This window comes from Cydia strobilella, chromosome 19 (genome assembly GCF_947568885.1).
Source record: "Cydia strobilella chromosome 19, ilCydStro3.1, whole genome shotgun sequence".
NCBI classification, from domain to species: Eukaryota; Metazoa; Arthropoda; class Insecta; order Lepidoptera; family Tortricidae; genus Cydia; species Cydia strobilella.
The window spans coordinates 2,090,397-2,117,293 of NC_086059.1; the positions used below are offsets into that span (position 1 = coordinate 2,090,397).

Here is a 26,897-nt window from a genome sequence, read left to right on the forward strand (position 1 = left end):
TTTTGCACGACTCAGCCGAAAAGCGGAAAAGCGGAAAAGCGAAACTTAATTTAGCACAGCATGCCGAAAGTTGACGATGAGTTAGTTATACATATATTCCTAATCGGTCGAGCCGTCTTCGAAAACAGGAGAACATATACTCGTAGTTTGTCAAAGGACTGTCTCATTTCAAACATAGACTTCTTACACTAGTACTACCCACAAGAAAAGGACGAGCATAGTTTTTTTTGTACTTATTTACTGAAAATTTGGTTTTACCAACTATTATAACATGAAAAAAAAACCGAAGCAATACATTTTTAGGTCAGTTGAAAATGCCATTCACCGAGACGATCATTATGGCCAGCTACAGACTGGTCATAGTTTAAACTACTCGGTAACTTTGTCAATATAACGTGTTGATCTCCGAACCGTAAGACCATTAATCTTTGAACTAAAAACCCTATTTTGAAAGTTATTTTGAATTTTACTTTTTTACTTTTGGATCTACACTTTTTTTGCAGAGGAATAACGAAACGCACAACTGAACCGTTTTCGACTCAGAATAATGTCATTATTCTGAGGTTTTCGAACGCTATTAAAAAAAAAACTGTCAGCTGTCACGCTGTCAACTATAAAAACGTCGCGCTCGAAAGCAAAAACAAACTACTAACTTCGTTTTTAACATGATTTCCCACTCGAATAAAATGAAATTATCTAACCACAAGATATTTCAGGACCTCAGTGAAAGTTTAAAGGAGAATGCAAGTGGAAAGTTGCGTAATTTGCTAGAATTAAGAGATGATGTGTTGTATGTGTGGAATTCAATCGAGAACTGTTTAGCGACCTTAAACTTGAAGCATTTGGAGGAACACGATGAAGAGACACCTTATCAGGTATGTTTTAGTGTACAAGCTATTGTTAGTAATTTTCATGATCCTGGTTTTGGCCTACCGGCGCGAAAGCTAACCTTATTTTGAGGTTATGTTGTTATTGAATGCAATCTGTTTTTTTATCCAGAGATGGTTTAATATTGTGTAATAACTCAAATTTCTGTAGTAAATAACTGGTTTCAAAAGTAATTAACAAAATAAATCTATGAAATGTAGGCAATATTGCTAAATGTCTTAACATTATCCAGGATAAATCTTGTATGATCCTTAAAATAGGCTCTTAGTCAAATTGTTGTAAACTAAAATATAGGATTGTTATTTTAATATATAGCTGTCTCTTACCACCAAGTAAGTATTAATGGAACAGTAATTCTATATTCTATTAAGAAAACTATTGCATAAATTTTACCTACAAGATCCCGATATATACCGACTCTGCTCGAAGCTCGATATAGATTCATTTCAATCACCTATTCTAACATGTAATAATAGAGGCTATTACTTAGAAAAATTATATTTGTGTCATAATGGAAAAAAAACAATTTTGCCTTTAAAAATTCTACTCTAATTTCTTTACATGTTGCGCGAGTGACAAAAACAAGTGAGTCTAAACCGTGAAACTGTTAAATGTTAGTATGTCTCACAACAGTTTAAATTCGATGGTCTAATTTCTTTGTATTACCATTTCCAGGAACGTAAACTAGTATCAGACATAGATGTATTTTATTTAAATGTTCATGTCAAAATTAATGATATTTCTTCTTCTTCGTCGTTCCCTCATGACTGAGGATAGGAATGATATTTCAGTATAGTTTTAAAATGAGAATGTAACTTTGATTGTACCATCGCCCACACTGTTAACTGACAGTTTGTACACCTTATTACATAAGGCATAATGTCCACCGATGGACATAAAGGAGTGTTGCTATTTGTATAGCAGTGGCTAGGTTCATGTGACACTTAGTTCGGTAAATTGTGGAGTGAGAAATTACCGTTGACTGGATAATATTTGTGGTATATTGAAATATTAGGTCGCCTTACCCTCAAATAAAAATAAAATAAAATAAAATAGCTTTTTATTTCAGACATTATTTACAATAGACAGGTTGAAATTTCATTATCATTTTTATACATATTCTTTTTTTGTTATACCACGACGGTGGCAAACAAGCATAGGGCCCGCCTGATGGTAAGCAGTCACCGAAGCTTATAGACGCCTGCAACACCAGAGATATTACATGCGCGTTGCCGACTCTTTAAAAACCTATACACTCCTTTTTTGAAGAACCCCATACTGTAGCCCCTCGGGAAAACCTCGGCAGGGAGCTCATTCCACAGCCGAAGCAATATATTCTAGTAATCTATCATATCACACTTTTTTGTCTTTTGGATGTCTGTTTGCCAATTGGCAAAGGCCTCCTCCAACCTTTTCCATTATTTTCTATCCTGAGCTACTCTGTTCCAATTCCAAGTTGTTCCAGCCACTTGGAATATATCATTGTCCCACCTTTTCAAGGGTCTGCCTCTCCTCCTTTTGCCTTCCCTGGGATACCATTGAGTGACCCTTTTGCTCCATTTACCTTCTCACCCTCAACTTACCCACAACCATTGCGGTTGTTTATTAAAAGCAGGAGAGCTGGGAGCAGATTCTTTCCTTGGTACTTGGATGCATTGAATTTGTATTATTTACCATTCATAAGTGCTTGTTGCTAGGCCTGAATGATGAATGAATGAATGATGATGAATTTAAGTATATTTGAACTTTGAACTTTAATTTGTAAATATACACTATTTGCACAAAAATTGATAGCTGTGGTGCTTGGAGCATTCCACACTATAAGAGCCATGTCTTTTTTTTGTGTTTGCACATACTCAATTACATCATGTCTTGACTTTTTTTTAATTTTTTGAGTATTGTTTAAATTAGAAGTGAAAAGCAGATTTCATACAAAATTTTAAATGCTCCAAACTCTTATAATAATTAAAAATTCGAAAAAAATCAAACGTGGGGCATAGCTGTGTTTGATATAAATAAAAAAATATAAATAAAAAGCTTTTTATTTCTAGGTAATAAAACTTACTCTAAGATTTAAACCGATTTTTTCTATATTAAAAAATTACTCCAGAACCCTCCTAAGAGGTATAGGCCTCTTCCAGATTCTTCCATTGTTTTCGGTCTTGGGCCTCCCATGTGTTTGATATATGTAAGTATTTATGTCAAAATATTTTCAATAATGTTAATATCCAGAGAGGAAAATGAGGACTATGTTTGTATGCAAAGGCAATTTCTCGCGGGTCTGACACTTTCGTCTTAATCCGTATTATAAAAGCGAAAGTTACTATGTATGTCTGCCTGTTTGTCTGTCTATTACATCGTCCAGCTTAAATCGCTCAATTTAAATCCGGAAACGGATATAGGATAGTTTTTAGGGTTCCGTACCCAAAGGGTAAAAACGGGACCCTATTACTAAGACTCCGCTGTCTGTCAGTCTGCCTGTCTGTCTGTCTGTCTGTCCATCTGTCATCAGGCTGTATCTCATGAACCGTGATAGCTAGACAGTCGAAATTTTCACAGATATTTTTCTCTTGCCGCTATAACAACAAATACTAAAAAGTACGGAACCCTCGGTGGGCGAGTCCAACTCGCACTTGTCCGATTTTTATACCTGATCATCATCTATCGAAGCTAGTAGTGTCGAGGCAACATGATTCTGCAAATAGTAACATTACTATATTTGGGGCATTTTCTATGAAAAGGGACCTTATCACCTTATTGTCGATGGTGCTTACACCGCACACCGTCGCACGGCATTGTATTTATATCGGAGCATCGTTTATAATGGCGTAAGCGCCATCGACAATAAGGTCCCTTTTTATAGAAAACACCACATTTATTTTTTGTTATGGAAAACTGTCTTGATAATCCTCAAATTAAATTAACATTAAATCATTTTACGGTTTAGACTCACTTGTTTTAGTCACTCGCGCGACATGAAAAAACGCGCAAAATGATTTAATGTTAGTATGTCTCACAACAGTTTAAACTCAAATAAAATATTAGAATTGGGCGTTACTTTGCGGAAATCCTCAAATAAAATTCAAGTTCCCTAACTGACCTTTGTTTTTAGGGTTCCCTACCCAAAGGGTAAAAACGGGACCCTATTACTAAGACTTCGCTGTCTGTCTGTCTATCTGTCCGTCTGAGGCATCATCGGGAGCACACGTTGGTGGATCGACGCAAAATGCGGGCTGCAACTCTCCGCGACCGATGGCTCAGCCTGCAATCTGCGTCGGTCCGCCAACGCATGCTCCCGATGATGCTACTCGGTATGGAGTGGAAAAATTTTCGCCCTTAATACCTTAAGTGAGTGACCCGGTTTTAATATATATTTCATGTGATATTGATAATTGATACTATGTATATGATTTGATACTAAATTGGCCAATAAAACTATCATTTTAGTATAGGATATAATAGGATATCCTAGCTATATAATAATTTTTGGCAAACATTTCATTTTTGGTACAACCTTTTATCGCTGACTGTACTTTTCTTTGCACAGGTAACTAATAGATACTCATCGAGACAATTCTAAAAACCACAAACACAATTAGGATTCGTCGTTTTATCACAGAGTTCCTATGGCCACCACCTGTCTCCATCATCAGATCAGCTCGATGGTACTATAATATTTCATTGTCACCCGACTTACATATGTATGCAAGTGAAATTTAACTTGCAAGATTTGACCCGTACATACACATTGCAAGTTAATAAAAAGCTTATAAAAAATAACCGATTTGCAAGACCGAAGTGATCCCATAGGCCATAGGTGTCCCGTGAACAAAGTTTTGTACGGAAAACTACGCACTAAAACCTACGGAGTCGGTACGGAGAGAAACATGACGAGCGTTTTCGACTTAAAACACGTGAGTGACCCGTTATTAATATATTTAAAACACGTAATTGTATGATGATTTGTGTAGGTACATTACACATCAATTTTACATGAAGAAAATAGCATTTTTTTTTTGTAAGTAAACTGAAAATTACACAAGTGTGTACTTATAGCGTACCTAAATATAAAGATCAAGTTACAGTACCTCACATTTATACTATTTAATACTCAAGAGCATCACCTTCATACAAAGGGACATTTCCATACAAAATTACCCGATTTCATTTTTCTTGAGTGTATTTGGTGAAGCGTCAGCCTCGACACCGTAACTCAATATCAATTCGCCGGACCCGAAACTCCCTATAAGCCATTGTTCTTGAAGTATTATGTTGTACATTTAAATCCACGCCTGCCCATCGAAAGACTATTGCCATTAATCTCACTTGACCGTGCCCGCAGAATTAATTATCCTCTGACCATACGATTTAATGGCTTCCTCGGGCCCTGGGGTTTCCGATTAAATCACTACTTCTCATTGGCCGATTTATAGTGGCCAACGATGTAGCGACGGATGTGGGCAAGGATCTAGGCGGACTTAGAAACGGCTAGCGCCAAAAAAAATTCGACAATTCTTGTCTGAAAAAAAGTCACATGTTATCGTAATTAAAAAATGCCGAATGCGAATGGCTAAACCTAAATCTTTTTTTTGAGGCAATTTTCACCAAGACCGAATAGTGTGTGACCGAACAGTAAAGGTGTCTATATTTGCAGTTATTGCTAAAATGTCTTAAACGACGAGACTGTGCTGATATGTAGTATATAAAGTAAAATAGACGAAAAAGAGACGACCACAATGTAAACTAGTATACGGGACTAAATGTGTCAGACACTAGGCGGATAAAATCCTGCATCTACTCATCATTTTTCGTGGGTAGTATTACTGTCGAAAAAAACACTATTTTCTCTGTATATTCTCCAGTGACACCTGTTGACCTAATTTTTCAATTTATAATCCTTTTAGAAGTTAGAACACTAATAACATTGAAGGTGGCGCAGTGTTCTATTTAAAAGAATTCAAGATAAACATAATTATTTGACAAAGACAAAGAGACAAAGATTACACAACCAATGTCCACTTACCCCATCTAAAAACTTAGATCGTCTCAATATTTAAGGGCCTGCGGAGTGCTCTATCCAGGAGAATTTATCGCCGAGGCCGGCGGACCTTTGCCCGGTCCGATTGTTAACCTGAACTTAGGTGTACTTTTCACCTTAGCCCGTTGTGAGTGCGACCCTAAATCTGGAGCAAGGGGTGTGCTGAAATTTAGGAGGAGCCATTTGGATATGTTGGTCAAGTGGTGAGACCAAATGGCACACAGGATGGATTATACAGACGTCATGATGATGATGACGCTTATATCAGTGTTATTTATTTTAGAGTTATTAAGAATATTTAAGTGTAATTATCAAAAATGTAAAATTATAAGAAACAGAAACAGAAATGACCAACAAAAAGAACACGACGCTAGTGCAGGGTACATTGTTTGTACTTTTTAATGCGGCAATATCTTTATTTACGTGTTGAATTTTTACACAACTTTTTATTGTAATTTACTTTTTAACAGTTTGACACACGACACGACATGAGATGTAACCTTTTTTCGTTTCTCAGACTATTTAATTTGTAATTTGTTTACTGCAAAGTTCCGATGTTACAATACAAGTAAAGTAAAACAAGACTAAAACGCTAGACTAATCAGCTTCATAATTGATAAGACCCCAGGCTCCAATTAAACTTTGCGATTTAATTAATCAGATATCACAAATTTCAACTTCACTTAAACTTTAGTGGAAAATGACCCCACCAATTTACCTGTACCTCAACCATAAAAGCCTCAAGCAAATATTGTCACAATTACGAGATACCATCAGCCTGTAAACAGGGTACCCTTCGGCATATATCTCTAGACCTGAACGGCCGTCTTGAGGCAGGGGCAAACAATAAGAATTAGCGGCTGATGTGTCCTCATCTTTGTATTATAAGGAAAAATCCAATAAATTTTGCTGTTACACTTTCCTACTGCAAGCTGCAGGACTTTAAAGTAGGCAGTGATTATGAAAAGTGATTCTCAACTTTGAATCTTATTTCACATAAATCTGGTGTTAAATATTTCCTGGGTGTCTTAAATGACTTAGTTTTACAAGAGCGCTTCTTAACCACCTTCTTCAATTTTATAACTAACTAGCGACCCGCCCCGGCTTCGCACGGGTAAACCTTAACAAATTATACACCTACCTAAACTTTCCTCAAGAATCACTCTATTGATATGTAAAAACCGCATGAAAATCCGTTCAGTAGTTTTTGAGTTTATCGCGAGCATACAAACATACAGACGCGGCGGGGGACTTTATTTTATAAGAAGTAAGAATTCGATCTCTTCATCAATCATTTTTGCAGAAATCGCGAAGCGTCTGGTTGACGTAACTGGTGACCGAAGAGCTGGCGGCTTTCTCGCACAACGTATCAGCATTGCGATACAGCGGGGAAATGCCGCCAGCATCCTTGGTACAATGCCTCAAGGGCCTATTTTAGATTTAAGCTAGTTATTAATTTCGTTTACGTAGTACCACTGTATATATCTTGTATGTAAATAAATGTATTTAAAATCATTTAGCAATTCTACTGGGACTTCAGCACAAAACGTACTTACGTTTACTGATACTTCACTTTACACTTTTATCTACAGAGATTATGTCAACTGTAGTGTTTCATCCATATTTAAATCTCAGTAGTCTCCCGCTCCGCTCACATGCCTTGCCACCCCCAAGACTTGCGCCTCAAGACCGTTTTATTACCAGCCCGGATGGACTTCTGGGATGGATGGTGGGGAATGTAAATTTACTGTACGGAACCGGACGCGAGGAGGTGAGCATCGGATTGTTTTGTTTTTGCTTGTGCCGCATTAAAGGGGCGGCCGCTTGTCACACGGTATTGTAAGGGCAAATTACTATGCAGAAGATATAATGTTTTTCTTTTGTATTACTGTGCTGAACTGCTGAATGTCCAATTCGCAGGGAGGCTGATTTTCGCCAGATTTCTCCAGATTTGTTAAGTTTGCTCGTCATCCAGATCGTTCAGCCAAATTTAATGCGGAACTTTCTACTACTACAACAGATATAAACCCGCTAGATGGCTTGAAGTAGCTTTAACCATTTGTTCGATCTTTCGAACGACGCCTGTTGGAAGAAAATAATGATCGAATCTGTGACTTCGTTGCTCAGGAAGGTTGTCTTTTCAATTGATTTGGGAATATCTCCGGATAAAGTACTAGTCTTAAAAACGTTTTCAATAAGATAGGTAGTAGAAAATATTTGAACTATTTATTTTACATGATTTCTTTCACTGAGATTCTAGTTGTAATTAATAGACTAAACGTCATCGAAAACATAAACAGGATGGCCAAAAAATATGTGCATTCCACACATTTGCCAGGGAGGTTTTGGGATTATACTGAGCTACTTTTGCTATGGAACCAACCACGAAATCGCGAAAAAAGAATTAACCCTCCCATAGAAAATGGACCAACCAAAATGTATGAAACAGCCAATTTTTTTTCGGCGATTTGTTCCCATAGTAAAAGTTGCTCAGTATAATCCCAAAATCTTCTTCTAATTGAGGTGTGCAACAAAGAGTAGGTATCTGTATTGTACCTAAATGTCAAAAAAAAAAGTGCAAGTCGGACTCGCGCACGAAGGGCTCCGTGCCATTACGCAAAAAAACGCCGAAAAAATCACGTTTGTTGTATGGGAGCCCCACTTAAATATTTATTTTATTCTCTTTTTAGTACCTATTTGTTGTTATAGCGGCAACAGAAATACATCATCTGTGAAAATTTCAACTGTCTAGTTATCACGGTTCATGAGATACAGCCTGGTGACAGACAAACGGACAGCGGAGTCTTAGTAATAGGATCCCGTTTTTACCCTTTGGGTACGGAACCCTAATTATACAACCTAATCTTTTAAGCTTCATTCCTAAATCGCTAACCTCATTAAGACCTCTAAAAACAGTGTTCTTATTGAAAACACCTGTTTGAACAATCGCAAAGTATCAGTTACGCTGCAGTCCAACTGCCTCCCTTTCTATAAAGTCCTTTCCCAAAACCCCTAAACCAATATACGCTTTACCCACCTCAGCATAGCTTCTAAATCCCGATGACCCCTCCGAGAAGGTTTTGGGGAGAACTTAAGACGATCGCGTGTTCACCAGCGTTTCGCCGAGCCTTTGTTTAGACGTGTGAGATCGATGTGCCTAATGTATGGGAATCCAAATGTAGCCGCGTTTAATTTGCCGCCTGTCCATTTGTTCCGATTTCGGCCTTATTTATCGTGCCGCTGTAGATTGGTTGCGAAGTTTGTTCTGGTTAGTTTCTGTTTTATTAGATGCTCTTTTAAGTAAGCGCTGTTGTTAAGTGGTTTCTTTTTGTACGTTATTTGTTACTGATCGTTTTACTCTTTGATTTCCTTTTACTCTGATTTTTCTTTTTCTACCGGATTAGCGCACTTAGCAAGAGGCAGTGAGAGTATATCCGGTCGGATAAATTGACGAAATCTTTTTTCTTTTTCCGATAATGGTGACTGAATGTTTTGCATACTCGAGTACATCGTCTTGCGTATATTGTTTTTTCTCAGATTAGCCTAAAACTCATATTTTCGAGAAATCGTTTTTGGATGGTGTAAATGGCAGAACAATATAGAAAATATCAGAATAAAAAGTTTACCTCCAAAGAATAATGCCCAAGAAAGTTTTGCTAGCTTTTTAGCTTTTAAAACTAGGTCGAACTTCTAATTATGAAACCCCACATCGACATAATCTATTAACTATCTTGTATCGATACTTGGTCCTTCCGAGGATTAACTACCCTATAAAGGATTTGGTGGCCCAAGGCGAATTGGCCCGTTCTTTGTCTAAACCGATTGGAGTTACGCCTTGGGACAGGTGGGGCTTCTGAGGCAGGATTTTAATTAATAATGTCCCGATAGTGTGTGGGTCTGATTTATCAGTGGACGGGAAGGAATTAAGGCCGTTGCAAATTACCCCCGTTTCGCGGTTTTCTTGTCAATTTTAGATTGGTCATGGGAAAAATTTTCTTTACCTGAAAGGATTAAAGAACTTGAAAGGAGAAAAACGTGATTTTTACCTTACAGACAATGTAGTTGGGGTGATGTTTTAAAAAAAAATATACATCTATATTTATGCATGTGTGTCTAATTCTTAGGTATGACCTAAAGTTCGATCGGTTTGATGGGTTTCATTTCAACGTATTTTTTGTAGCCAGATAAGATACGGGTTAGTTTTCGAAATAATTAAACAACAAGTGATTTACGTTTTTAGTTCCTATTGAGTTTTCCATTGATAGAGTTCTCCTTAATTAATATTATCTCATTTTTGGTTTCCTCTAGCGAATGTATAGTATAAATTACCCCACCTGACTTGACTAATATTACATGTCATAAAAAGGCATAAGATGAAGTGTCCTCCAAAATACTAATGATTTTATAATAAAGACAAATGACCTCATATTTTTATTGATTTTTCATATCGCATCATGTTTGATTGTTTTTTTCCAGTTTTAATAAAGCAAAGTTGACCTTTATTTCTAAAAGACAAGTTATCTCCGCGTTCTCTGAGCGTTTTGAGTGAGGATTCGTTTGTTGTCTCCGGACAAAGCACTCCGCTTTGTGAAAACGCAGTCTATATAAATGTCCGTGCACTTGCATGCACGTCTAGATTGTCTGATATTTATCTTCAATATCAAGACAAAGGGAATTTTCTTTTTATTGCTTGATCATTGGGTCTTTTCATTTGTGACATTGTTATAGTGATCATAATTTATCTGAATCAAATCTCACTACAATACATGACCGATTTTAAAATGAATATGCTAGCGACTATCAGGAATTTTATTGCATTTTTCTTAAACATAACTTTTCATAGAAAACGTCCACTTCTAAATAAACGCGTCTCTCAAAAATCTCTACAACAACCATTAGTGTGCCGCTTTTATCCAACGGTTTCCTTTTTTGACCAAAATCCTATCAGTAACTATCTGCCAAAAAATGGTAACGATTTAAGTTTCTTAGTCGTACATCATTATTGTCTATATGTTCCTTCATTTCGCAACCTTAAACTATCTGGTTACTAATGGACGCTGAATCGATATAACAGTCCTAAAACGATAAAGCACATACTACACATATTATCTCCAAACTTTACGTCTGCATCATGGAAATATCATCGAGTATTACACAGAATGGTCTTAATAACAGCTAAAGATAAACAATTCCCACTGAGACAATACATCTCGAGCCCCTTCGAACTAACGAACTGGCGAAATTAACTGCACATTGCTGACGTCATAAGTTATTATCTCATGAGTATTGTATGATATGCCGATAGTTGATATTAGGGATACTTAACGGGTTTCCGTCCTTTGTGTGGAAGACTAATTGAATTCTGGTACTGTCTACACGCTGGCTTTTGATAATTTTAAGAGAAATCTAAAGCAGAATGTATAAAACGATTTATTAATGGGGGTGTCTGTTGTGAATAAAGCGCTACTAGTAAAACAATCCTTACATAACAAATATTTAGAAGAAATTGAATATCGTTTCTAGCTTTGTGTTTTAAAGTACGTGATCAAGAAGTTTCCTGAAAATCGTAATAGCGATTTTCAAAACCCCATTCCATATATATTTACTAATAAACATTGCTTGTCTAACAGTATCAGGTTATGGCTATCTTTCTTTTATAAAATGAATAGGTAGATAAACATGTCACATTTGATCTCCTTATTGTACGGGTTATAAAGAAACAGCAGACCAAATTAGGTCTATTCCGGCCAACGCGAGTTAAACTCTTTAGTAATTTAATGAAATCACTATAAACACAGGCTCTGGTTCAGAGCTTCTCAAATCTCAAGGTAACTTTAATAAACTAACATACATCCTTTCTCAATCGGGCCCAAAAACGGCACCTACACTATCTACGATCATCGGCTTAACATGCTAAGTTAATGAACACCGCAGGCTTACATATTCACAGCTAGGGAGGTGGGCGGGCCGGACAGGAAAGGTTCCCATCTTGGAGCGTCTTAAGAGCGCCATACACTACAGGATTCTCGGGTGTTGCGAAAATGTTGAGTGCTTTCGTTTTATAAGTTGATAGGTGGATACGGTGACGCGGTTCCGCAACTGACATACCTATACTTGTTGTTTCAAATATAGATTTCTTTTCTTTATGAAATATATCTAAATTTAAACGTATTAACCTTATGGATTCTTTGTTTGACCAACGAGTAAAGCTATCTGTACTGTAACTGTAATTTTTCACTTATACTTAAAGATGATAAATTATCTGGAAGAAGCTCTTCGCGATAATTTGAAACTGTATACATATTTTCATATAGTCTAAAAGATAGTGACGTGGCGTTGTCATTAGCACGAGGGATTATGAGACTCGACTTAAGTTCGCACTTGATGCAATGTTGTTACGAATTTCGCTCCACATTTCCATGCTGCATTTCGCGAACGAATGGCGCCATGTAAAATGTACATCGTAACAGAATACTTGAGACTCGTTCTTTTCCCGCCTCTGAGTGTCGTTGGCGGCATTAAATCTTAATAAAACCCGTCATGCATCGCTATGGAGCCCTTTGATTTCTCACTCGGCAAACCGCGTCTCCGCATATCAAAGAAAATCACAACTCTTTTCATTGCGCGCCGATAGAATGTTCACAAAGACCACCTTAATTGAACCCCCCGCGCCCCCACCACTTTTAAAAATCCGAGCAAAAGGGAGACTCGGATTGCTTTGGCGGGGATCTGAATAGAGTGGACAGTGTACCTTCAATTTACTAATACAAATAAGCGAGACTTCGGTCCTCGGGCCCGTCTAGGGCTCGGGGCGACGCTTTCAAAAGGCGCTATTGTGTAGAACCCTCAATCGCGGTCTCGATTATCGGAAAGAAAACACTCATCTATATTTTAAATAATGATCAGGGCACGAGGTCCGGGAACAGTGGGTGATGGATAGCGGTGTACTCGGCCAATAAACAAGCTTTGTGCGCGTGTCACCCTTGTCCCAGACACAATGTGGGGTGAGGTTTCCTATGTCGGACAAGTGATTAACAGTGTATTATTTGATCTTGGCTATCGGTCAGTTCATTACTGTTTTTTTACGAGAAAACTTCATGATGTTTTCATAGGCTTATGCATTTCATAAGCAAACTTAACTATATATTCTGCATCTGAGGTCTCTTAAAGTTTTCAAAATCTTGAAATCAATTTCAATTCAAATCTACCGCTTATGAAAAAATTGAAAGTAAAGAAACAAAATGAATGGTGACCACTGATAATCAATCGTTGAGAAATCCTAAAAATATTATAGAAAGTATTTAAAAACGAATTTACGTCAAATGATATTAAAGAATAGCCTTTAAACAACGGGACAAAATAACAACAAGTTGATTGATCCGACACTAGAACACGTACTTTTTCTTTTTCTACGTCTTTTAGTTTTTTACTTTTTCCATGTCTTCCTCAATAAACGCCTCACACTATCATAATGCTAGAAAACCTAATCCCCAGCACGGGGGCAATTATTCACAAGTCGGACACAACAGCGCTCCAGTCACAATGGGCCCTCGACTCGGTGCTGTAACGAATCCACTACTATCAGCCGGTCCCTTTTGGAAAACTGGAACGCGATTGTTTGCGCGACACTCCGCGTGTAATGATGGATCCGCGTCCGGGTTCATTAGCTGAGTGTGGAACGTGTGTTTCTTGATGATGTTTCTTTTATTTGGAGTTTTGGATAGTCTTAGATAGATGTGTCTATTTGTATTTATTGCGCGCGAGTAAGAAGGGCGTGTGTTTAGTTTAGAAGATACGTACTTTTTTTAATAGCATCCATGGCACTTTTTATATCATTTAGTAAGTTGATTATTGAAAATATGTAATATTAATTGATCATAGGTCTAAAATCTGTATGTACTATCTAATTGTATAACTATTGTTTAACTCTCGTATCGGTTTTGGATCACAACCCTATTTTCTTACGACTTCCGTGATATTTAGGGCAACACTAAGAGTCCATTTCCGGTAGCCATAACTCGTTCTCGTTACTTTCGGAGAGCACACATTGTCCTGTGCTCCGTTGTCGAAAACTACTTTAAAGTCGCTCTTTAGCCTTAACCAAGTATAGAATAGTATAAAATCAGTGCCAATCACATGTGTGCGGTGGAAAAGTACAAAGCTAAGCTCGTAGGCTGGTCCAGGTAGAGGGTAATTCGGTAAGACAGCAGCTGCACGATATTCCTAGATACCAGAGCCGCCCAAAGCTAGCCTTCTTCGCAGCAAACCTCGAGTTCAAGGTATGTGATTTGTGCACTTTCCATTGATATTTACTTGTTCCGCGATTTCTTATTAAAATATAGTATACACGGGTGTGTAAAGTTAGTGTAAGCATTTTTTAGCAAATACAGTCCATTAATCAATTTTATCGTTATTGCATCCAAAAACATTGTTCCTTCGACCCGATAATTGTGAAAAGTTACCTATTTTAAGCTAAAAATATCATATTTGTCGCGTTGTAAAATTTGATTTTTTATTGTACTCGTAGGGTACTTATTTCGTTCGGTTAGTTAATGGCTGCCGGAAAGTTCGACTTGGTAGTTTACTAGGTTGGTAGAATTTAGTAGTATTTTTGTTGGCAGCATTGTGACAGCTGCGTTCCGTTTATCCATTCGTGAATTGTCGTTGCCTTATAAGTTACTTGTCAAGCCAAGTGACAGATACGCTCCATTTTTCCGTTCTTGTCACTGTCACTGCTGTCAGTTGTTATCTATACCGTATTCTGTAAACAAAAACACTTATTGTCGTTTTCGTTCCGTGTTTTCTTGTATATTACGCGGATTTTCGTTTCGGTTTCTGTTTATTACGCGGAGATAACAATGGTTTCGGACAGTGAAAAAAGTGGTGACAGTGTCAGTGCTGATCCGGATATGATAGAGCGTAACTATGCTATCATGAGACTAGAATTTTTGTATGACTGTGATGACCTAGATGGGTATGTAGATTCAGATATAGCGGACATCACGTCCTCTTTTCATAGTTCTCAAAAGCTTATTTTAGCAAAGTGTAAAGATATTAGTGCAGAATTCTCGGTTACAGTTGACTTTGAACGCAAGGTGAAATCAATATTGAGTAGGTTACGGCAAAAGGCGCCAGTCATAAAGAGTGATGAAGATTCTTTCAAAACCAAAAAATGTGAAAGTGTTTCGGCCAAATTACCTAAAATTCAGATTAAACCTTTTGATGGTAAATTAGAAAATTGGTTATCGTTCATTGAATTGTTTAATTCATTGATTCACAAACGAGATATAGCAAACATAGAAAAGTTGCACTATCTATTAACATGCGTTCAAGGTAAGGCGTTAGACTTAATAAAGAATTACCCAATTTCAGACGACAGTTACATAGATGCTTATAATGCACTCAACGACTTCTACAATAAGAAACGACAGATAGTTTTTAGTTATTATGAGAAAATGTTGTTGTGTGAGCAAGTCAAGTCGAAGTCTGCAGTGGAATTGGAAAAAGTAAATCGCACATTTAAGGAAACCTTACAGGTTTTAGGAAAATTTGGTTTACCGGATAAAAATTTTATGCTATTTTATTTAATGTGGTCCAAATTAGATAAATCAACACGTGAGGCTTTTCAACTCGAATTTAATTCGAATGAAATTCCTGACTTTGAAGTTTTGCAACAATTTCTTGAAAAGCAGATTCGTGCATTAGAAGCGACGGACACTAAGTCTGTGGTAGGTGGCAATTCTTCAAATAAGACACAAACTAATGTTACTTTTAATCAAAAAAAGACAAAGGTCACTCTTGTGGCAGCAACAGCAGTATGTGACTTCTGTTCTGACCAGCATAATTTGGATACTTGTGACAAATTTAAAAAGTTAGATGCCTCTGCCCGGTTTAAATTCATTAAAGGGAAAGGTTTGTGCGTGTCTTGTTTTTCAAAGAACCATAAAGTAAAGCAGTGTCAGAACACATCACGTTGTAGTATTTGTGGGTACTCACACAACACTTTATTACATTTCGGTAAAAAGGAAGATGAACATTCGGAAACTGTTCCTTCACCGCAACCAGTTGTGAGCGGTTCGTCGAACAGTGCAGTGAGTTTGACCACTGTCTCAGATAATGGAACAGTTGTCTTTGCTACTGCTCGAGTAGCTGTTAGAGATGGCTCGGGCCAGTATCAGCTTGTTCGTGCTTTGCTAGATCCTGCTAGTGCGGTTAACTTCATGTCACAAGATTGTGTTAAGCGGCTCGGGCTGCACATTAGTCAATCGGGTGAATCAATAACTGGCATTGGACACACCGGGGTTAATTCTTGTGGTTCTTTAGTGTGTTCTGTTAAACCCAATCGAACAAATGTAAAGGGTTTTGATTGTCGAGTAGCCTTGCTTCCTTCCATCGTTCCAGACCAGCCATGCTTTGCAATTAATTCGTCGCAATGGCCGCATATTAAACACTTGTCTCTTGCTGACCCTGACTTTGCTACTCCGGGACCAATCGATTTACTTTTTAATGCTCAGATTTTCGCTTCGTCTCTTCTGAGCGGTCGAAGAGATGGCAAGCCGGGTCAACCAAGAGCAATAGAGACCACTTTTGGTTGGGTTCTTATGGGGGACTGCAGTGATTGTTATGCACAATCCTTTGCAACTTGTCGGAAGGATTGTTTTTTCGTGCCGAACCCTTCGCAATCAGATTTGTCGTTGGATAGTTCTCTAAAAAGGTTTTGGGAGTTAGAAAATATTAGTAGTCCCAGTAAACCTGTGTTGTCGAAAGAGGACCAACTTTGCGAAGATACGTTCGTTAATAATTTTTGTCGTACGAGTGAAGGCCGTTTCGAGGTACCCTTACCTTTCGTCGACCCTACGAATAAGCCTACATTTTCGGACACTCGTGAAATCGCATTGCGAAGACTTTTCTCGTTAGAGCGCAAGCTATCTCGGCATGCGGATTTTCGTAAAGCTTATGTCTCTTTCATGGAAGAGTATGAAACCAGCGGTCACATGGAACAGGTAGAGCCTCCTTCAAGTAGTGTCGGGAAATTTAACTACGTGCCACACCATGCTGTGTTGCGTCCAGAGTCTGTCTCTACGCCTCTTCGTGCAGTTTTCGATGCAAGTGCTCGAGACAGCAACGGTATATCGCTGAATGATACCCTTTTGGCAGGACCTAAATTACAAACTAATATCTTTGATGTACTTACTCGATTTCGGTGGCACAAAGTAGTTTTCACAGGTGACATTAAAGCCATGTACCGTCAGATTCTCGTGCCGGAAGAAGACACGGATTATCAGCGGATTTTGTGGCGTTCCTCGAGTGACGGCCCGGTTAAAGACTATAGATTGCGCACAGTTACTTATGGGGTAAAGTCGGCTCCGTACCAAGCTTTGCGGACTATAGCGCAGTTGGCTAAGGAGACTGAAACCGTCTATCCTGAAGGTGCACGCGTGCTAGGTAGAGATATTTATGTCGATGACATTGTCACGGGCGCTGACTCTATTGAGCAAGCTTTACAAATCAGATCAGACCTCTCCAAAATTTTGTCGTCGGGTGGGTTCCATTTGAGAAAATGGACCTCCAATCAAAAGGGATTTATCGCTGATCTTCCCTCCTCGGAGTTATATTCAAGTGAATTCAAACACTTTGACGAACTCTCTGACTTGTCGCTTAAAATATTAGGTTTGTCGTGGCGTCCTCAGACAGATTCGTTCCAGTTTGAGGTAGCGACACCCACTGATCAAAGATGCACCAAGCGCATTATCTTGTCGAACATCGCACGCATCTATGATCCGTTGGGATTCCTCTGTCCTGTCGCTTTCCATGCGAAATACTTAATGCAGGTCCTGTGGTCATCCGGGGTCCAGTGGGACGATGATGTACCTGAAGCAGTTGCCTTAGAGTGGACGAGACTCAGATCTCAATTGTCGTTGTTGAAATCCGTAGTCATTCCTCGTCGCATCATCCACTCTTTTGTTTCGTTACAATTGCATGGATATTGTGATGCCTCAGAACGAGGCTACGCCGCTGTCGTTTACTGTCGTGTTGTTACTGCAGAGGGCTCTATATTTGTAGAGTTCTGTTGTGCAAAATCGAAGGTTGCGCCCTTGCGTAAACAATCTATTTGTCGTCTGGAGCTTCAGGCTGCCGTCCTGCTGGCGGATCTGATGCAGTCTGTCCAAGAAGCGTTAGAACCTCTGCATGTTGTGGAGAAAATATTTGCCTGGTCTGACTCTAGCGTAACTTTGGCTTGGATTAAGTCGTGTCCATCGCGCTGGAAAACCTTTGTGGCTAACCGAGTTAGCCATATACAGGATATAATCGCTCCTGATCGTTGGCACCATGTAAGCACCCATCATAATCCTGCTGACGCAGGATCCAGAGGGTTATTGCCTGGAGACCTGGTCGATTGTGATCTTTGGTGGAAGGGCCCTTCATGGCTCCTAGAGAAGGAAGAAGATTGGCCTTGTTCAGCTTTGGACACTCCAGCCAACGATGCTATCGTTGATGAGCAACGGATTTGTAGTTTAATCGCCACCAGCGAACCTGACTTGGTTGACACACTTCTCAACAGGTTTTCCTCGCTTTTCACATTAAAGCGTGTGTTAGCCTACTGTTTTCGTTTCTTACGGTCGTCTAAGAACGAGAAGGTTCTCGGATCTCTACAGTCCTCTGAGACGACAGCAGCTCTCATGTTTTTAGTAAAACATGTGCAGCTCACTTCGTTCGGTGTAGAGATCAATCACTTGAGAGAGGGTCGTTTAAATTCATTGCCAAAATACTTGCGCAAGCTTTCGTTGTTCATTGATAGTGCGGGTATCGTCAGGGTGGGCGGTCGCTTGGCTAATTCGCCTATTAAATATTCGGTCAAGCATCCTATATTATTGCCTCGCTCCCACCGGTTAACAGTCTTAATAATTGACGAATATCATAGAAGATTCTTACACCCAGGTGCCCAAACGTTACAAAATTTACTTGTGCAATCCTTTTGGATTTTATCGCCCAAGCGAGCAATCCAGGCAGTGATTGGTGGCTGCGTCAAATGCTTCCGCGCCAATCCCTCCCCGGCGTCTGCGCCGCTTATGGGAAATTTACCCTTATGTCGGGTTTCTCAAATAAAACCTTTTTCGAGTGTCGCCATAGATTATGGCGGACCTTTCGATATCGCCTTCGCACGTGGTCGCGGTGTTAAGACGTTCAAAGGATATATTTGTGTCTTTGTTTGTACCAGCACCAAGGCCATCCACATTGAACTTGCTTCAGAGTTGTCGACTGAAGCTTTTCTCTGTGCACTGAAACGTTTTGTCGCTCGTCGCGGTCGGTGTAGCCATATTGTCTCTGATCAAGGTCGAAACTTTGTTGGAGCCAGTAATTACCTCGGTTCTCTCATGAAAGGTGCTGCTGATGCGGAAGAAATAAAATTCTCATTTAATCCACCGGGAAGTCCCCACTTCAATGGCTTAGCCGAAGCTGGGATTCGTTCAGTAAAAACGCATCTAGCTAGAGTTATAGGGAACCAGAGGTTAACCTTCGAACAGCTTTATACCGTGACGACAATTATTGAATCTTTGCTGAACTCTCGTCCTTTGACTCCCCTCAGCTCGGACTCAAATGACCTCGCCGCGCTCACGCCCGGTCATTTTCTAACGTTAGAACCTCTGTCGATCGTCCCTGAGGAAACTCTTGTCGATCAAAAAATAAGCCCCTGCCATCGCTGGAAGCTGATCCAGAAAATGCATCAGGACTTTTGGCGCAGGTGGCATGCTGAATACGTTCATACCTTGCAACAGAGGACAAAATGGAATAAAGTGAACACGAATATTGTCGTCGGTTCCTTGGTTCTGTTGTTGAATGAGCAGACAAGTCCCTTAAAATGGCCGCTTGGCCGCATTGTGGCTCTACATCCTGGAGCTGATGGTGTGTGCAGGGTTGTCACAGTTCAGACAGCTACTGGTCAATACAGAAGACCCGTCGTCAAGCTGTGCCCACTGCCACTTTCAGATTAACATCCATAGTATCGTCACTTAGCATAGATTTAGTCTTAAGTTTGTCGTATTCTAATGCTATTAAATATTGTATATTTAGGTAGGCGGTATGTTTAACTCTCGTATCGGTTTTGGATCACAACCCTATTTTCTTACGACTTCCGTGATATTTAGGGCAACACTAAGAGTCCATTTCCGGTAGCCATAACTCGTTCTCGTTACTTTCGGAGAGCACACATTGTCCTGTGCTCCGTTGTCGAAAACTACTTTAAAGTCGCTCTTTAGCCTTAACCAAGTATAGAATAGTATAAAATCAGTGCCAATCACATGTGTGCGGTGGAAAAGTACAAAGCTAAGCTCGTAGGCTGGTCCAGGTAGAGGGTAATTCGGTAAGACAGCAGCTGCACGATATTCCTAGATACCAGAGCCGCCCAAAGCTAGCCTTCTTCGCAGCAAACCTCGAGTTCAAGGTATGTGATTTGTGCACTTTCCATTGATATTTACTTGTTCCGCGATTTCTTATTAAAATATAGTATACACGGGTGTGTAAAGTTAGTGTAAACATTTTTTAGCAAATACAGTCCATTAATCAATTTTATCGTTATTGCATCCAAAAACAACTATCTATTACTATGTTTTGTGTGCGTTTTTGTCTTTAAATAGCAGACATCTCAATGAATATTTCCGACTTTCTTAATACTTAATATCCAGAATATGCCCCAAATTAAACATCTACGTAAGCTTATGTTTTGAAATCAGTAACGAACACCGTTACAAGATCAAACACGCAAAATCGCCCTCCTGCGACCCGTGACCCACGGCACGGGCATCACGACATTATGAATTTTCCATACCAATTTTGCGTTTAACCCCATGCCCCTATATCCTTGGCAGTAAACCACTGTCACCCCATATATTTAATACCCCACATTTACGTATTGTTAGTCAAGATGCTTTACGTACCCACGAACAGGTAATGAAGTTATTTATGGCCTCTAAAGATCCAGGCGGTTAGGACAAAGACTTGTCTATTAGCGGGTCGTGAATGGCTTTTATTAACGGTGATAGTTTGATGGTGCTTATAGTTGCGCCATTATCAGCGTGTATTAGACATGGGAAAGTGCTTAAAATAACTTACGACCACTTTAGCAATGTTAAATATGTATAAGCAGCATCTTCTGAAAAGGACCTTCATAACCTGCAAATATTAATTAAACTTACTCGTAGTGTAAACGACGAAGCACCAGAAAAGTAGGCATTGTCGCTACTTTTCTGGTGCTTCGTTCGTTCGTTCGAGGTGAGCACCTCTTCTGATAAAAATCTAAATCTCTGCTCATTTTTTTCATGTGACTAGTAATTTTTTATGATTAATGTTCTGGTTTTTAAATTAATACACGGCGGTTGAACTCAGTCTGAATTCGCGACGTACATATTTTCAATTTTATTGTAAGTAATTATGACTTCGATAGTTTTAATTTAGTTGAATGTCCTGGTTGACAAAACATGTGTTCATTTATACAATGTTCTGTATTATGAACACAATCCCCAACAAGAATTCCCAATCCTGAAGATTTAATAAAATCAAAGTGTAATATTATTCGAAGTGAGCAGAAGTGGCCACCATCTTGAAGTCAACAATGGGCCTTACTTCTTTGCGTTGCACCGTTATTAAAATCTCGTGGAACAATCGAGTCGAAAGCGCACTTCCGCAGGGCTCGTACAGACGATGGTGACGGTTCCATGAATCAAGTTCGAAGGAATAGTTGAAGATCTGAATTCAGGAGAAAAAGCAAGTGACATAAATTTAACATCGGATGAAAATTCTTTGAAGGCATGTCTACATTAATAATAAGTTATGATGAGCCAAACTTACAAAATAACGCAGAGACAAAAACTTTACATAGGTGCAAAAAGTTTTTTAGAAACTTTATACTCCACACGTTATCTTAGTAGAAGTTTATGGTCACTAATGCTCTGCTATTTTAGTTATAGCTAAATTTGTTTTTATAAAATGTCCCTTTGAGTCGGAAGATTCTGTTCTAGATAATATGTTAAAATAAAAGTTATTTCCCCTAATTTTAGTCACACAGACCTATATGACACATGCGGCAAATTTAGATGGGAATTTTACTCTTATATTCAGGCAAATGTTAAATTCCTCAATAACAAAATTAACCAGATTAACAAGGTACTATTGGCACTGATGGATACTAGCTACAAGACAGAAAATACTATCCCAATCGTAATCGTGATGATTAGAGTTTCTTTTGTCATCAACTGTCGGACTGTTTTGGTCGTCAATCTTCATCAAAAATTCCTCCCAAATAAAAAAAGATAGTATAAATTTTTGATGAGGTCCAAGTCTGAACGCGCAGTCATCGCATGTTATATTAATACTGCCCCCGCGTCACCGATGGAGCCCCGATCATTAAGGGATAATTATCATCTACTCCACAGGAAGCTGAAGGGTTCCCACTCGGAAATCTGATTCTTTCTCCGTCTCTGTTTTTTAGACGGAAGCCGTGTTTGCCAAATTAAGGTTTTCGAATTAAATGGTCCGTGTGTTTTGCTATACCTATAGATTTGTAGCTAAGTTTTGAAATTAAGTTTAGTACCAGAGGGTGTACCTATACAATAACATTTTTTCCCATGTATTATTTTACTTGTATATACGAACTTAGTAACGAAACATATTGATAAAACTTTAGTCTTCTAAATTGTCATCATCTTCTTATATAAAATTTGAACTGCAGGTACCTTTCTTGACCCTTGGGCACCTCAAACTTCAAATAACCTGCCTTTAAGTCGTTACCGAAACGTTACAAAAGACCCACACAACCTCTAATTTAAAATTCACATTAATTAATACACGTAACAATAGTTTTGTTTGCACCGTCCGGCAAAGAGAGCTTATTTTCTATACAATTGTTTAATTTTACGAAATTCTCGAGGGTAGTTGTGAAATAAGTCAAATAGTGCAACAATACGTGTTGCTCATTAAAGATGCACGTTCCGTTCGGACCTTCGCCTTTTGTACGATCTTTGTTTGCGGTAATTGTAATTTGAATTTTGATGCTAGTTTTAAACGAACTTGAGTCTTTACTTGTTAAATTTACTACTTTATATTTGTTAGTTTTCATTTTTGGATTGGTAGTAATAAATATTGTTCCATATCTGTTTTATGTTTATATTATACGAGCATCCTAATCCACCATTGTTTAAATCAGGGATAAGTCAAGAAGAACCTATATTGTCTTATCTTTTCATTTACGACTGGAAATGTATACATTGGAAAACATCATTGGATCATGACAAGCTAAAACACAAAATTGTAAGTAAGTGTATTCCAACGAATGTAATCTAACCAGATACCACTTTGCCTATTTGTGACGTTATTAAATCCGCATTCCCAAAAGTCGCTGCAGATCAATGAACTACAAACATAAAACTATAACCAAATGAATCCCATCAATGTCTTAGCCATCAAACGTTGCGAACTTCGAATTTCCATCCAAAAGTCATTCTTGCGTGAACTCCAGCGCAAATTTCAGACATAACAATGTACAAAACCAAAGCTCGGACCTCTGGCGCGTAAAATTACTATCACCTGAAGGTAAGGTAAATATGTCGGCAAGAAATTCGCTTTGAACCCTTTCGGCCCTTTGTTGTTCAACTAAAACTATTCTGAGTTAATCCCTGGATAAACAGTGCTTGTTAATAAATTAACGTGTTATTAATATATGTTAACTGTGACCGTGTGGTGGGCACGTGTCCCCGGGGGGCGTATTTTGTATTCTGTTTCGTTAGAGAAAGGAACGGTTAAGAAACGGTAATTTGGACGCAGTGCGAGGAGCGCAGTAGGGATACGCGAGGCGTTTCCAATGGTAGCCATTAAAATAGATTTAAAATTCATAATTTAGCTAATTTTTACGAAAGTAATTATTCAACGTCAGAAGAAGCTATTTACCTAGGCCATTGCCCAGCAGTTGGACTCAGTGGGCTCTGAATAAAAAATAAATAATAATAGATTTGTCATCAGGAGTCTACAAAACAGTCAATAATTTGGTCAATATTGATTGTAAAATCTGAGAGGAATTTATGTTATTTGGTAGTTTTAAAACTTTTCAATAATTCGTAGTTCAAAATTATGTCGTTATCAATAAATATTTCTAATTCAGAAATATAAAAGGTGGAATAGATGCCATATGATGTGAGAATTCAATACGGAAATAATATTACCACAATTCACGGAAATGATCTACCTACTCGTATACCATAATAAGTTACTTATGCAACCTTCGTGTATACAAAAATGTTTTTGCTGTCGAATGTGATTATGATCAACAGCGTATGGACAGAAGAGGCTATTTTAAAGCATCTTGCAATGAAGTCAGTTGTTCATGTTTATTCATTTCAATACTGTTCTTTTGTACTTATGCGAGGTCAGCTGTAAATATTGTAGCAATTTCGCTTTTTGCCCCGCACTCCAAACGAGGATGTGTTTGACTGACATGTTTGTTTTGTTGGCATTATTGTGCTCCTGGATCTTTGGTGCTCCTTTGAGAGGATTTTCCCGGACTAGACTAGTTAAATATTGCTTTTAATTTTTGATAGCTCGTTAGTTTCAGTTTTGTGAGGCTTATATCGTTTTTGATAGTTATTGCATATAAAATGTGTCTGTTTTCTTTGAAATATAGTTTTCTTTGTTTCAAATAACACGTAAAACAAATTTGCACCGATTATTCACAGCAAAATCTGGATATAGAGGGTTTTGTATTTTTCGACTCAATAAATGTTCCCTTTTTAGCAAGTGTTGTAAAGTTTTCAAACCTTTAATGCGACTTACAATTTTATGAAGCCCTTAAACAACACAAAGTTCTAGTTGTCCATATTGATAAGAAAAACCGGACAAGTGCGAGTTGGACTCGCGCACAAAGGGTTCCGTACTTTTACGCAACACACGGTAAAAAAAATCACGTTTGTTGTATGGGAGCCCCACTTAAATATTCATTTTATTCTGTTTTTAGTATTTGTTGTTATAGCGGCAAGAGAAATACATCATCTGTGAAAATTACAACTGTCTAGCTGTCACGGTTCATGAGATACAGCCTGGTGACAGACTGACAGACGGACAGTGGAGTCTTAGTAATAGGGTCCCGTTTTTACCCTTTGGGTACGAAACCCAAAAAATGGACTAGGTAATAGGTACCCCTTACTCAAGATTTATAAACCTGTTGCAACGAACGCTAAACGATTAACTACACGTCAACCAAATCCCAAACCATATTGTATTCCGACAATAATCCCGCGAATCTCCGCAACCATTTCTTATATCCTAAGCTAATAAATACGGGAAAAACTCGGTCAGATCCCGTTGTAAGTGAGTGCTTTACGTCATATCCGAAATCCCGGTAAAGTGAGTCCAGCAAAGCCGGGAGTGTTCGATGGTGGCTCGCGATCTTCGTAATAGCAATAGCTTCGTATTAAAGCCCGACAGAAGACGTTGTTGGGGTGTGCCGCAAGGTTCTGTTGTTGGTGTTTATTTATTTTATTTTACTTTATTAGGTACACTAAATAGATATCGTACAATATCATGAGAAACATACAATTCACATCATGGCTTAAGAACAAGCACGAGATCCAAAACAAGTGTACACAACATTTTTTACAATTCAGCGGAAATGTTACAAATTAATTTAACTATCATAGCTACAGTGAAAAATATCAGAGAACAAATAACTATCTAAACATTACAATATAAGGGAGTAATAAACTTTACATTATTTTGACGACCGGTCTGGCCTAGTGGGTAGTGACCCTGCCTGTGAAGCCGATGGTCCTGGGTTCGAATCCCGGTAAGGGCATTTATTTGTGTGATGAGCACAGATATTTGCTCCTGAGTCATGGGTGTTTTCTATGTATTTAAGTATTTATATATTATATATATCGTTGTCTGAGTACCCATAACACAAGCCTCCTTGGGCTTACCGTGGGACTTAGTCAATCTGTGTAAGAATGTCCTATAATATTTATTTATTATTTTATTATTTATTATTAAGGTTAAACTACACAAATGAAACAAACTCAAAGGGTCAAAGCAGATGTCATCAGTCAGTGAGAGAAGAGGATGTCGGCCATCAACTCATTTATTTATTAGTTTGGCTGTGTTTTGTATGTGTTACTTCGATTAGAATACGAATATTGTTGTAGCTCTTTTTGTTAATTACAGGAGGTCGTGGTATCCTATAAATAACTTTGGGGATATGGGGGTATGTTGGATTAGGTACAGTCAGCAGCAGAAGTTGCTAAGCGGGCGAGGTGTTCAAAATTACCTTTACACGCTCTTATTCTCTTAACAATAAAGTTGCGTCAAAATCATTTTGAACACCTGTCCCGCTTATCAACTTCTGCTGCTGACTATCATCTTTTTGTTAAAATGTGTTAACTTTAATTTGCTTAAAAAATTAATACAATCTCGATATGAACGAATACAATGTCGATAGCGTGTTCGTCTTCATTTATGTTGTATCTTTCTCCGTCTTTAACATTTGCCAAACCGGTTGTATCTAAAATCTGTTTGTCTCTGAAAAAATCTATGACTGACATGCCACTTATTTATGACTTATCTATGACATGTCACTATTCATACATTTATGATAGTTGCGAAAAGACATAACAAACAGACATGTCTAAATTATAGAAGCATTTGAAGCTTTTTATTTAACTTCTTTTTGACTTGTAATCACAAGTAGTTCCACAATTCTTGTCATTTTCTTGTATTGTACCACGTAGTCTAAAGAATCATTTGTGAACTTTTCTACATACATCGAGTTACGTAAACCACCCCGCTCTCGCTTCTCACTCGCACCCTCCCGTTATATCGGCGTGGCTTAGCGCTTTTTCATCAATCCTGCTTTATTACGGCGGATCCGCTTTTGTCTACGTCCGGATGGCGGTCATTTGGACTGACCGTCTCTATTACCACCCGATTCCATTCG

The 26,897-nt window shown here is 38.4% G+C and overlaps 1 protein-coding gene across 1 annotated transcript in view; it reads left to right on the plus strand.

The window, feature by feature from the left end:
- Window positions 1–617: 617 nt before the first annotated feature.
- LOC134750065 (nuclear pore complex protein Nup88) overlaps window positions 618–26,897 on the plus strand; it is a 172,808-nt gene continuing 146,528 nt past the window's right edge. Inside the window, exon 1 of the mRNA XM_063685153.1 lies at window positions 618–875. Within this exon, the coding sequence (XP_063541223.1) occupies window positions 666–875 (210 nt within the window). The 5' untranslated portion in view covers window positions 618–665. The remainder of the gene's footprint in view (window positions 876–26,897) is intronic.